At 33.7% G+C, this 13,718-nt stretch overlaps 2 protein-coding genes across 2 annotated transcripts; both read right to left on the bottom strand.

Annotated features, from left to right (window-relative positions):
- Positions 1-84: 84 nt before the first annotated feature.
- On the bottom strand, positions 85-2,755 carry NRPB7 (DNA-directed RNA polymerase II). The gene is made up of 6 exons (XM_007016235.3): positions 2,568-2,755; positions 2,034-2,199; positions 1,870-1,920; positions 1,077-1,142; positions 919-987; positions 85-319 (listed from the first exon to the last, which is right to left on the bottom strand). The coding sequence occupies exons 1-6, from the start codon at positions 2,681-2,683 to the stop codon at positions 257-259; spliced, it is 531 nt and encodes a 176-aa protein (XP_007016297.1). The 5' UTR covers positions 2,684-2,755; the 3' UTR covers positions 85-256.
- Positions 2,756-7,306: 4,551 nt separating this feature from the next.
- LOC18590611 (serine/threonine-protein phosphatase PP1 isozyme 2) lies at positions 7,307-12,414 on the bottom strand. The gene is made up of 4 exons (XM_007016233.3): positions 11,933-12,414; positions 9,564-10,123; positions 9,264-9,482; positions 7,307-7,659 (listed from the first exon to the last, which is right to left on the bottom strand). The coding sequence occupies exons 1-3, from the start codon at positions 12,123-12,125 to the stop codon at positions 9,309-9,311; spliced, it is 927 nt and encodes a 308-aa protein (XP_007016295.1). The 5' UTR covers positions 12,126-12,414; the 3' UTR covers positions 7,307-7,659; positions 9,264-9,308.
- Positions 12,415-13,718: the final 1,304 nt, after the last annotated feature.

The raw sequence follows: 13,718 nt of genomic DNA, 5'->3' as shown, positions 1-13,718 counted from the left end.
ATGAACTTGAATCACTTCCATTTAATCTTTAGGTATAAATAAGATAACTAATAGATAAAATTTGATTGAATAATTCAGAGACTCTTTAAAAGTCAATTGACCCAACCATTCATTTCATCTTGATTTGCCAAATAGCTTGAAAATTTTAAAAGAATCCATGTCCATGGAAAATATACAAGAGAAGCATCCCAAGAGAGTTACAAGACCATGGGAAACCGAAACATTCTCATGCAACAGGACAATATCCAACATCTGACTAAGCTGTTGTGGGATCATTAATCACACCCAAGAAATCGTCCTTTATGGTACCAATACAGAACTGCAAGAATAAGATCATTACTATTAGATGAGACATGAATAACATAAAAACTTGAAATTTCTTACATCAAGTACAAACAACACAAGTCTCATGCAGTGTTCTGATATTCAATCGGAATTTGATATCTTTGATCTCATAACCGTAGCATAACCATATACAAATGCAAATTTTCAGGGCATATAACATGGATTTTAATTTATATAGAGTTCTAAAAGCATGTAAAAGGTTTACAAAGTAAAAAATAAGGATCAATAATAAGAGTCACAATTGCATCACTACGAAACTCAAACTCCAATGCAGCCTAGTGAAAAATATAACCTGTTTAAGCGGGCTACGATCTGGAAAATCTGTAGATACACTAAATAGTAAACACATAACTCTCCCTAGCACCAACTATCCCCAAGTTGCAGCAATCAGTCACTAGTTGAAATTGTTAGTGAGCTTAAAACAGCTCTTCATCAGCTTCATACTTAAAGTGACAAGATTGTGATTATTTGTTATATTAGGATATTCTATCCAAATACGAGCAACCACCAGGAATAATTATAAAAACTACTAGCGGGATAATAATTGGGAGGAGGAAAGGATCAAGATTATACTATTTCAGTAGCATCTACGCGAGTTCCAATTATCTTCAAGCGCACTTCGCTATCCTTTTGAATCTTAACCTGTAAAAACATAGGTTATAAAGTCAATAACAAAATTTCTTCAACAGATAACTAGCAATTACTTGCCTTAAAATGGAACTGAAGCATACCGATCCATCAGAGGTAGTATAATTTGGCATATCTCCAGACTGAAACTCCATATCATCTGGAATCAACTGGAAAACACAAAATTTCTAATTAAGTGAATATGGAAAAGCTTACATAATCAGAAACTTCACCATAATTAACAAGTTATGTATGCAAATATTTAATCAAGTAGAAATACCACCAAGAAGCAAAAGTTTCCTATATTTGATTGACATCATTCCTGAAACCTATTCCAACAGGCATTGCTTATACGAACGCAGCTACTCCTTCCTATCTCACATATTAGATGAGAAAACTTCCTAGATCTTACTTCTAGCTTTCGTGGATTACAAACCCAAGCAAATGAACTCAAATCTTCAAACAAATCATCACCCAGATTGCTAAGGTGAAAGACAAAGAATCTCAAAAGATTAAACTCATGTTCTCTCCTATGTGTCACCAGAACAGAAAAATCTCTCCCTGACAAAGAAACTAGTTCTATAAAGTCAATCCAGTAGGATAATTTCAGTTGCTCTTGTTCAAGTACAGATAATCTTAGATTCAATCCTTTAAATAGTATATGCTTCTTACAATCTCTACTTTCACTTAAGTTACAGAACGTAACATTCATCAAATAATTATATCAAGTCCAATAAGGTCAAAAAGAAAGGAAAACTTGAACCTTGGAAGCAGTCTAAATAAGAAGTTACAAGCCAAAGTTCTACATAGGACATAAATCTGAAAGGGATTACATAAAATGATTCCATGGCAAAAGAACATGCCAGATGCCATGATGTAAAAGGAAACAAGACTTACATGGTTGGAAACAAAAATTTGAACAGGCCCAGCTTCTGCAAAGAATCCCATCTGTATGGAAACCACAAATCTAGTTAGGAACATGCAAAAAAGACAGAAATCAATAGTTAAGAATCGTATTAACAAAAAAATAAATCAGACTAGAAAAAAAGGGGAATACATGCCTTATTCACCATAGTAACAACAGCTTCCAAGACCTCCCCCTTAAATGGTCTAAACACAACACATTGATACTTGACAGGGAATGTCACAAACCCCGTCCCGTCTCGAATTAAACCTTTTCCAACGTTCTCTATACCCGTTATTGCCACCACAAAACCATGTCTACCACTGCAAAGAATTAGCAAAGTTACCAATTTACACCTTTCAGTCATGTTTGCCCTTTAAGATTCTTCAAACCAATCAAATAATCAAAACCCAATTCACCGACAACTATGACTAAGATTTTGGGAACTTAAAAGGAACAATAGAAGTTAAAATTCCAAAAAACTGATGTATAAAACTACAGGTTAAAAAAGCTAACAACTTATTTTAATCTTACATTTAGTGCCTCTTTAAGCTATAAAACCACCTCGAAAATTTAATCAAATCAGCTCAATTGAATTCCCTTTTTTTTTTAAAAAAAAAAAGTACCCTAAAACAAGCAAGAATATAATTTTTAGCTACAACCCTTTTGAAATTGTACAGGAAAGAAGAACCTGCAAGTGCCCTCAACATCTTTCATGAGCTTGGATACCAGGTTTTCCCGCAGGTTACGACCGAAGTGGCGTGGATGCAACTGCATGTTCCTCTCCAATACTATGTGAAAAAACATGGTTTTTTCTTTTTTTTGGTTCTTCTCGCAAGAGAACTGACTTCTCGCCGTGTAGCGTTGTTCACTTAGAAGGGTGGCTTCTGGTTTGGTCGGTTTCTCCTTTTTCTGGGCTCTTCAATTCTTTGGGCTTCGCATGGCTTTGGTTTTCGGTCCCGTGTTGTTAGTTTGTTGGGCTTCGGCTGGTTGCTTCTTGATGGGTTGCCTGCAACCAACATTTGGGTTTTGGCCCGAGAATTAATTTAACTTATATTTATAGCTTATTATTAGACCCTTTGTTATTTTTATGTGAGTTGTTTTGCATTTCTTCATAGTTGATATGATTTTTTTTTAAAATGAACTAAAAAATTCCAAGGTTGAGATTCATCAGTCGTATATATTTTTCTCTTGTTTACCCTTTTAAAAATTTAGGGAAAACTGTGTTAATTTGATATCTCTAAAAATATTATTACTTGTTTAATTGCATGGCTCATATAGGTAAGATACTCGTTGTTTTTAAAGTATCTTAATTCAAACTCTACTATTTAATAGGATACTCGACTCTATAAATGTTTGATTAATTTTTTGAATTAATATTTTCTGAACTTGTATCTGAATATTTTAGACAATATCGTTAAATATCTGAATAAAATAAATTTTAAATAATTTTTATGTATATTATTAATGAAAATTAAATTAATAAATTAAAATTAATTCAAAAAAATTAAATTTTAAAAGCATATTTAGAATAATTTATTATAAGAAATTTATAATATACATAAACTAAAATTTAATGTTTTAAAATCATTGTTGATAATTAGTTCGAATAGTGGATAACCTAAGACTACTATTCAAACCCTACTTAAACCAATATTAAGTTGTTATCTTTAATTTGTTATCTTCTTTTCATTACTCTATTTTTTCCCTTAATTTCTCCTTTCAACTAGAACCAAATATGTTGCAGTAGGGCACGTAAAGTGGTATTATTGATAACAAGGTAACATGTTTTCATTATACCAAAGATATATAGGAAGAGAAATAGCAACGTGACTACATTCATTCGTTATACATATTCAGTCCCAACTCCCAAACGTTAGGAGTTGTTGGTTCTACGTACGACATTGAGACTCGGCTTTGGGATAGATGATACTTTATGGTAGGGTGGAGGTTGAGTATAAGAGAGGGTAATGAGATGGCGGAGGGTACCTACGAGGAGTTCTTGAAGGTGGTAGATACTCTGTGGGCGATGGATTTCGAGGATAACCTTGGGTTGGTGGCGGATGAACTTGAGTGGTAGGTGGAGGGTATCTAGATGGTGGTGGATACCTTTGAGGTGGTGAGTGGCCTTGAGTGGGTGGCGAATATTGACTTGATGGTGGATGGCCTTGAGTAGATGGAGGATATCTAGATGGTGGTGAGTGGCCTTAAGTGGGTGGTGGATGACCTTAAGTAGGCGGAGGGTATCTAGATGGTGGTGGATAACTTTGAGGTGGCGAGTGGCCTTAAGTGGGTGGCGGGTATTGCCTTGGTGGTGGGTGATCATGAGTAGGTGGAGGATATCTAGATGGTGGTGAGTGGCCTTGAGTGGGTGGTGGATGACCTTGAGTATGTGGAGGGTATCTAAATGGTGGTGGATACCTTTGAGGTGGCGAGTGGCCTTGAGTAGGTGGTGAGTATTGCCTTGGTGTTGGATGACTTTGAGTAGATGGAAGGTATCTAGATGGTGGTGGATACTTTTGAGGTGGCGAGTGGCCTTGAGTAGATGGCGAGTATTGCCTTGGTATTGGATGAACTTCAGTGGGAGGAGGGTATCTAGATGGCGGTGGATATTTTTGAGGTGGCGAGTAGCCTTGAGTGGGTGGCAGGTATTGCCTTGGTGTTTGATGAACTTGAGTGGGAGAAAGGTATCTAGATGGCGGTGGATACTTTTGAGGTGGCGAGTAGCCTTGAGTGGGTGGCAGGTATTGCCTCGGTGGTGGATGACCTTGAGTGGGAGGAGGGTATTTAGATGGCGGTGGATACTTTTGAGGTGGCGAGTAGCCTTGAGTGGGTGGCAAGTATTGCCTCGGTGGTGGATGACCTTGAGTGGGAGGAGGGTATTTAGATGGCGGTGGATACTTTTGAGGTGGCGAGTAGCCTTGAGTGGGTGGCAAGTATTGCCTTGGTGGTGGATGACCTTAAGTGGGAGGAAGATATCTAGATGGTGGTGGATGCTTTTGAGGTGGCGAGTAGCCTTGAGTGGGTGGCAGGTATTGCCTAGGTGGTGGATGACCAGGGGTGGAGAGTCCCTTTGTAATGGGGGGGGGGGGGGGGGGGGCATGATTTTTGAAATTTTTTATATATTATATATATATTTAATAATTTTTATAAAATAATTAATAAAATTAAAAAAAATAATAAAATGATCTTACAGATCCCATTTAATTTTACTCAAGTTCTTAATTTTTTAAGTTTCTTCACCCATCTTTCCCTCTCTTCTTTTTTGTTTTTGTATTGTGAAATTATAAAAAAGTAAAGATTTTATTTAATTTTTTCTATTTATATTTTTTTTTTCAATTTTATTCTATTTGCTTATATGTTTTAAGTTTCTATAGATTTTCTTTTTTAAATTTTTACGAATTATCAATCATATTCTTTTGTTTTTGTTATATAGGTTATTTCTTCTACTTATCATAGTTTTTTTTTTTGTTATGTGAATTTTATTTTTAATGATTTTAATTTTTAAAAATTAAAAAATTATTGTATATGTAATTCTCAAATATAAGTTCTAGCTTTGCATTATTGGTTATTGTTTAAAATTTCACCAATATATTATTTTTTATTAATTCTAATTATATAAAAAAAATATCTTGAGTATATGTTTTTAATGTGCTTCACACTTTATATTTAATTGAAAGGAAATTATCTTGAGTATAAGAAGAAATTATTAATTCTATATATCGTATTTAACTATTTATAGTTTATACATTATAGTTTAATATTTAGTATTATAAACTTAAATATAATAAAATAAAAATATTGGATGTTGACTACAGTAATTTTTTAGTCATTTATATTGAGAAATATAAGACTTTAAAACAAAATAGATGATAAGTTTCTTACAAATAATTTAATTGTTTATATTAAAAAAGATATTGTTATCGTCGAATAAAACTTTTCTAAAGCACTATTATAAGTTTTTTTTTTTTTTTTATTAACATGTTATATAAAATTATTATCTATTATAAATCTTTTAATTATTAATAGTTAAGTTTAATATATTAACTTTAAAAATTTTTTACTTTTATTCTTCTTAGCTTTTGATCCCCTCAATAAAAATTGACTAGCTCCGTCCCTGTGGATGACCTTGAGCGGATAGAGGGTATCTAGATGGTGGTAGATACGTTTGAGGAGGTGCATAGCCTCGAATAGGTGGTGTATGACTGAGAGTGGCTGGAGGATACCGGCTAGGTGGTCGGTGACCTTTGAGAGGGTGGTGGGTATTGGCTAGGAGGAGGATGCCTGTGAATAGGTGGTGGATGACCTTGAATTGGTGGTAAATACCTATGAGAGGGCGGCGGATATCGGACTGATGGTGGACTTTGAGGAGGCAGATACCCACGAGAGGGTGGTGACTGGCCATAGCCTATTCCCGCTATGGCTAGAGTAGATTCATGATTAGTCACTTGTTTTGCAGAGCCTGCAGGATGATCATTTACCCTCTCATATGCATTGGAAACGGTGGCAAATGGAAATGCACTGCTTTCTGCTGCAAGCACTAGCAGCAATATTTGTGAAAGCAGAGCAAGCATCTTTATTTTAGTATAAGCAAGCGCTTTGGTTCAGTGAAGAGTGGCAAAAACTCAGTTATATAGCCTCCAAAACTTGCAGTAAGTTACAGAAGTCTTAAACGCACATGAACTTGCACCGCCGACATGCAAAATCTGTTGTGTCGATTAGCTTCCACGTTCACCCCATTTGTTGAAGTTAATGCATGAACTTTCCAAATGCAGTAAAAGCTTTGGGTTTAGTCACATGCAAAGTTTGACTCTTAAACATGTAAAGGATACGTCATTTGATGGACTCCTTGCATGAACAGGACGTGAATGGGAAGGCAGAACAGGTGGCGAGAGGTTGCGAGGCTACTCTCTAGTTCACTTAAGCAAACTGAACCTGGTTTTCTTTTGTCTTCCAAGCTAGGCGTCCGTTTGAGCTTCATCTGCTCACGTTATTTGGACAAATGGCACAAGTTTTGTGCAAGGTGCCCAAAGAGATGCAAGCTTTTCTGCTCTAGAGTCTTGATGGTGTTAGATTTTTCACGTATGATTGATCTCTAAAACAAAGCTTTGGGGTAGTCATGCAAGAAATCTGTCAGGCAACTTTCCATTTAAAACAAAATCCACTCTGTTATCTTTACATAGATGGCAGAAGGGAGATGGTTGCCATCCAAAATTCAAGAATGAAATCTTTTCTATAAGGGTAGTGCAGGCATAAACCCTAAACAGAACCTTCATTGATGTCAAAAGAATCTGTTCTGACTCATACTGTTGAGGTTTATGATCAGCAATAACACATTTTTCATTCTAGAAACTAGCTGATGTTAGTATGTTACTGGGGCAGAGAGGCCATCAAAAAGCAACAAACCTCATGCAAGGCTTACAACAAAGATAACTGGTGAAAGAAAATTCTCTTGTGATTAAGAAAATCTTCCTGTGGAATCCATATTTTACACACACGGTCACTTATAGACCATAATGTATGGACACAGTCATCGGGGATTTCTGTGAATCTTTAATTGAAAAGAATGATATTTGTGGCCTTTGTTGTTGCCCTAAAAGACGGTTACTCCAAACTAAGATACTCAAAAGCTTGTCTCTTAGAATACAATACCTTAAACAGATAACCTGTACCCTTAACATGGGGAGGAATTGGTCATATTGCAGATCAAAGATCGCAGATCTTGAAGTTGCTCCAACACCAGCGTTCTGATCTTTGAAGGTTCTCCTCAAATCACAACCGGACTGCAAGAAATATGTCAAAATCAACAAAGACAGTGGGAATTAAGGTTCATAAATTGGAAGGATGATCAAAGTTTACAAGGAATGATACAAACCGGCAATCACAAAAATTGTTACATATGGGACAAATGAATAGTTGCAATAAATTATAAAAACAGCTTTGAAGGCCTTTACAAGTTTTGACTAAATATCCCATGCTCAATAAAGACAGACTATATGCTGACAAACAATATAAAATATGAGTGACATTCTATGCAAGAATTCCAAAAATATGTATATAAACACAAGAAATGATGGCTAATGATAACAAACCAAAATACACAGTTTACAACTTGCAAGCACATAGATCTGTGATCTACATGATCTATGTGACAAAATGCATGGTCTTTGTTGGTAGAATTACATAAGACAGTTAACCAATTACTGGAAGGAACATTGAAAATTTCCCATTTGTTAACATTTCCCTGCTAAAAAATAATGAATAGGTATAATTAGTGTTCAAGGGTTCTCCGCATGTTAATAACTAGAAAAAACTATTCTAAACCAAATCTTGCCAAAACAAACATAAGAATTCAGCAGTTAACCTAGAGCATTGGGTTTGTGAAGCCATAAAGCAACTAATAAAGCAGTAAATTGGTAAGGTACTCCTCAGAACTGTAGTATAACTGACAACAGATTGGTTGGTATTAATTGGGACAAACAGACAAAATACATGCTGGATGTAGAGTTGTTTCTTCAGTTATCACTAGCCATGGTAGATGAACAGAACAAGTTGTGACAAAGAGGGATTGCAAAGCATTAGCAACCATGATGGTGGAACACTGATCCCAAAAGGCAGAGTTGGTAGTTTCATGCTAGAGATTGTAAAATCATCATTGAAAAATTAAGTAAAGAAGAAATGACTTATGCTACAAACAATGATATTTTCTGTAATTGGGTAAATTAAGGAAACTTCACTTCATTGAGATAGTGACTCTTTCGATTCACCACTGAATCAGTACTTACTTCAATGTTGGGTTTCTTTTCATATCACTAATTATAGTTTCAAAGAGGAAGAAGGTGATAGAGTGCAGCTCATGATGCTAACCTAATAGAATTAGGGCTTAAGATTATGCAGGCATAAAATTAAAGAGCAAAGGTCAAAGTGATATACAATGTTGTTCCACAGGATGAATTTAACTCAAATCTGTCTCTAGACAGGATTGATAAGTTATTTGTTTTCTTGAATGTCACTTTTTTAGGTGTACAGTTTATAAAGTACAGTATTTCTCTCATGAGGACTCTAAGAGTTCTACAAATTACAAAAACCGAGTCTCATAGAATCATCCAGAAGAAATCAGTTGTCCATGACAATATTCTGCACCAAAACTGTTTCACACTTTTAACATTTCAATTCATGTAGAGCTTCAAATCAGAGGAAATGGAAATAAAAATTTACAGCAACCCCTAAAAGAATTCAACATAAACAAATGACAATCAGCAAAAATCAACATAAAGAACAACATTTCAAACTCTCAAAAATAGATAATTAACTTCATGGTTTTATATCACCACAACCATACTACGGTTACAAGGTTATGGAATAAAAATGATGGATTAAAACTTACATCAGCAATTATATGAAGGAACTGAGACAGCAGTCATCATGTGCATCAAATGAACCTGGAGCTTTTATCTGCAGGCTTAAGAATTTGGAAAGAGCACATTAGGCTTTCATCCACGCTCATCATTGCACCAGCATTATCAAATTCACCACAATAGTTTGGAGCGGAAAATATCGTAACAAGCTGTCTGTCAGCAAAAAACTCGTATCCATCTTCAACAACCTGAAAGAAGCATCATGGTCAGCTTCTTAGCTTACACACTCAAACACATAAAGAAGGAAAAAAATAGCAAATGTCCCTAACCTGATGGGCACGGCAAACAAGGTCCATATCATTTTTCATTAAAAAGTCAGAGACTCTATCTGGCCCAAAGGTGAATGAGACTCCTCGATCATTCACACCCCAGCCTTTGATATCCCTACCAGGATCTGACCAAAGTAAATCACAAAGCAAACCAGAATCTGGAACATCAGTTGGACGCTGTAAACTCCTAATTTGATTCAAATTTGTTAGATCAGGAGAAAGGCCACCATGCATGCACAATATTTTGTCATCTATCAAAGCAGCCACTGGTAGACAGTTGAAACAATCAGTAAAGGTTTTCCAAAGTCTCACGTTGAACCTTCGTTTGCATTCATCATAAAATCCATAAATCCGATTAATAGAAGCACATTCATGATTCCCTCTCAAAAGAAAGAAGTTCTCAGGATATTTAATCTTATAGGCCAGCAAAAGGCATATTGTTTCTAGACTCTGCTTGCCACGATCAACATAGTCCCCTAGGAATAAGTAATTAGCAGTAGGAGGGAAACCACCATATTCAAAAAGCCGCAGAAGATCAGAGTACTGCCCATGAATGTCACCTGAAAGAAGAAAAAAGAGAATAACACAGATTAAAAGATCTTTTTTAAAAAGTTAACACCAATTGTCAAAGTTAAGAAGATCTATTTCCAGAATGGATGTTTAAGAAGCATGTGAAATATTGAGCTGTATTCAATGTTTCCCCACTTTATTGTTTTGATATAGTTGCCACCTAAGCCCACATAAATTGAAAGTGAAGTTCGTTCAACTAATACTCTTAAAAAATTCCAATATGTGAACTAATAAGCAGTGCATTTCCAATATTTCTTTAGGCTGAGTTGCCTTACCTATTCATAATTGGAACTACCAAGTAGTACCCAACAAGATAGTTAGGATTAAACTGAATTCCACAAGCCAAGCAATCATCTAGTCCTATGTACTTATAATGGAAGCTGTCACAACACTAAAAGGGATTCCTCACCATTGATTTTCATAAAAACTGGATTCAGCTTTATAACAGTTGTCAAAGAACTTGAGGTTGCATAATCAAGCACCCAAAATTAGTTATCATATAGAAGCCATTGCAAAAGACCCATGCGTATAGACAAAGAAGTAAAATGCAACAGACTGAAACACAAAATATCTTAGGCAAGCAAGGATGATACTTGCATTATTGCATAGACTTGACAATTTCCAAAGCACCAATATCATATAAAGGAAATGTAATTGAATAAGGTGATTGCTTACAAGCAGTTATTTTAACTCCTTTAAAGGGCATAAATTAATCGATTGTGTCCTCCTACAAAGGGCAACCAGCTCATCAATTTATCATCTAATGAAATTGATAGAACATGAAAAATATCATGTTTACAGCAAAAATCTTTCCAACAATATTTTCTACCCTCCCAACTAAAGTGATTATTCCAGCAAAGAACATGGGATGATAACATTACTTTCACTTTTCTTAACCTAATCATGCAAGTCAAGATAAACATTTCTACATAATGCATTTTATTTTTCATTTCCTCATTTATAGTGTATTCTCCCATAATGCTAGGACTCCTTTCTTTTATGCGTTTATGGTTTCCACTTTAAACAATCAACAATCCGTAGAATAGTCCTTGATGATTAACATAAGTGTCCCACTTTCCGTATTCGCTACTCTATGCTACTGAACTTTTCCCCACCTAGGAGACTTTCCAGCCAACCCACGGCATCCTCAAGTAACTAAGGAAAGGGGAAGCAGCTAACCCAGTTTAAAACAATACTTGTATTTATTCTAGACTGCAGCTCCCACCTTATAGCATTAAAACCCTACGAAAATCTAAAAGATGCAATGCAGCAAGAAGGTTACAATTTCCTATTATCAATCTCTCATCTAATTCAGATGATACGCATAGCAGAGTCAACCAATAACTAAACTACATAATCACATCATTCAATCTCATTTTCAATTTACTCTAAACCATAATTAATCCCATATTTTCATCTTACCTCTAATAAATTTAAAATTTTAAAGAGAGAGAGAGAAACCAATCGTACCAAGAACAACACGAAAAACATTAATTTTCAAATTAATGCAATTTAAGCAAGAAATGAATAACACCCTCAATGCAGCCCAAAGACAAACATAATCATCCCAAAAAAAAAAATTCTTCAAATTTCTCAGCTTTTCCCTTATTCAATCAAATCCCTAAAGAGAAAGAAAAACATTTCTTAAAAATTTTCAATTTTTCGCTTATCCAATCAAAATCCAAAACACCCAAATCCAAAACGAAAATACCCAAAAACCCAAAACATGAGAATCCACCATATTTCTATTGAAAAAACAAAATAATAATAATAATAATAATAATAATAATAAAGCTTACCACAGATCTTGATGGGAGCTTCAAGCTCAAGAAGATTAGGCTGTTGAAGAAATATTTCTCTTGACACATTGCAAAGCTGACGGATCTCACCTTCCATTAGCTGCACTTGCTTCCCTGGCCTCCCTTGCTTAAACTCCAATAAACGACATATTATATCATCCAAAACAGCAGGCTCTATTGAAACAGATCCCATAATTTGGTCAAATAATCAATCTCTCCAACAAAAAAAAAAAACCCAAAATTCTTCTCTTTTTTTTTTTTTCTTTCCTTCTGGTTTTTTGAAATGAGTTCTGTTTTAGGTTCTTTGAAAAGAAAGGGGCGGAGAAGAACGTGGCCTGGCTTTTCCTCTCTTTCCTTTTTTTTAAATTATTTCTTGTGTGGAACAAAAGTAGTACTACTTATATTAAATAATAAAATAATATTTCAAAATTTTAAAATAAAGGCGGTGGTGACTGCAACTCCGATGTGGCGGAGAAGCCTATAATTTTCGTCAGAGTCGATAAATCCGCTCTCCTTTTTATAGTGAAGATCAATAAAATGCCATCGGTTTTTAGTTTAATTTCGAAAATGCCCCTGCTTTCTTTTTTATTTTTCCTTTAATAGTATGTTTTTCTTAATTATGATTCACTCTGAAAATATATTAATCTATGATTTATAAAAGAAAATTAGAGAGTCTAATTTTCTAAAAAAATTAGTTTCTAAAAAAAATTGGGAAATTTTAATAACCATGAATGAATTTAGGATCTAAACAAATTGAAGTGGTGTTATGGATAGAGACATGATAGAGTATAGCTTAGGTTTGGTTTCATTTATGGTGAAAGCTTTGAAAACTTTGTTCAAATTTGTCGGCTACAGTATAGATATTAATATCAAAATTAAATAACCTTATTTTTTTCAAATAAAAATTATTATTCATTTCAATTTTAATACATGTTTGAGTTTATAAATTTTACGGGAGAACAAATATTCGGTTATCATAGATAAAATCGGTTTATTTCAGCTATTCGGATTCGAGATATAAATGGTGTTCTTTGAAAATCGATGCATTTGAATTGTTTGGTCAGTTATTAGAGTAGGAATTTTGTCAACTATGCCTTATCTTGTTAAATTTGATTATATTGACTAATGTAATGAAATATTTTATTTAAGTTTTCATTCCAACCAAGATAAGAACTTAGACAAAGCACCGTTTGCTAATTGGAAAATAACTTGTTGAAAAATGTTTTTTATGTAAAATATTTTATAAAAAAATTTAATATTTTTTGTTGATTGGATAAATTGTCAAAAATATTTTTTATTATTTGAATCATCTTGTGAAAAATATTTTCCAAAGTCATGGGTTATTTGAGTGTTAAAATGATAAATATGAGATGACTACAAAATAATAATGTCATTTGGTTTTTACATTAAAAATTAAAAATGGCAATGAAAATCGGGAAAATCAATTTTTATATTTTTCTAAGTATTTAACTGTATATTATAATGAAAAGTAAGTTTTAATTTTCAAAAAAAATTTCTATCTCATCATTTTTTTACCATAACAATATAAAAATTTCAATATTCATCAATTGTGTAAAACATCTAAAATCTATATTTATAAATTTGTATTCATTAAAAGATAATTACTGAATTTTTTATTATAATTATTAGTAAGACTTATTCAATTTATCAATAAAAGTATTAATTGCACTAATGATTTCATTAAAATATTTTTTAAAATTTTAATAGTATTCAATAATTTAAATATTAATATTTTAACTTAAAAAATTATTTAAGTTAAATATTA

This window comes from Theobroma cacao, chromosome 9, assembly GCF_053813885.1.
Source record: "Theobroma cacao isolate CCN51 chromosome 9, ASM5381388v1, whole genome shotgun sequence".
NCBI lineage: Eukaryota > Viridiplantae > Streptophyta > Magnoliopsida > Malvales > Malvaceae > Theobroma > Theobroma cacao.
The sequence above is the reverse complement of the archived record's forward strand: the minus strand, read 5'-3'. Positions and strand labels throughout refer to the sequence as shown.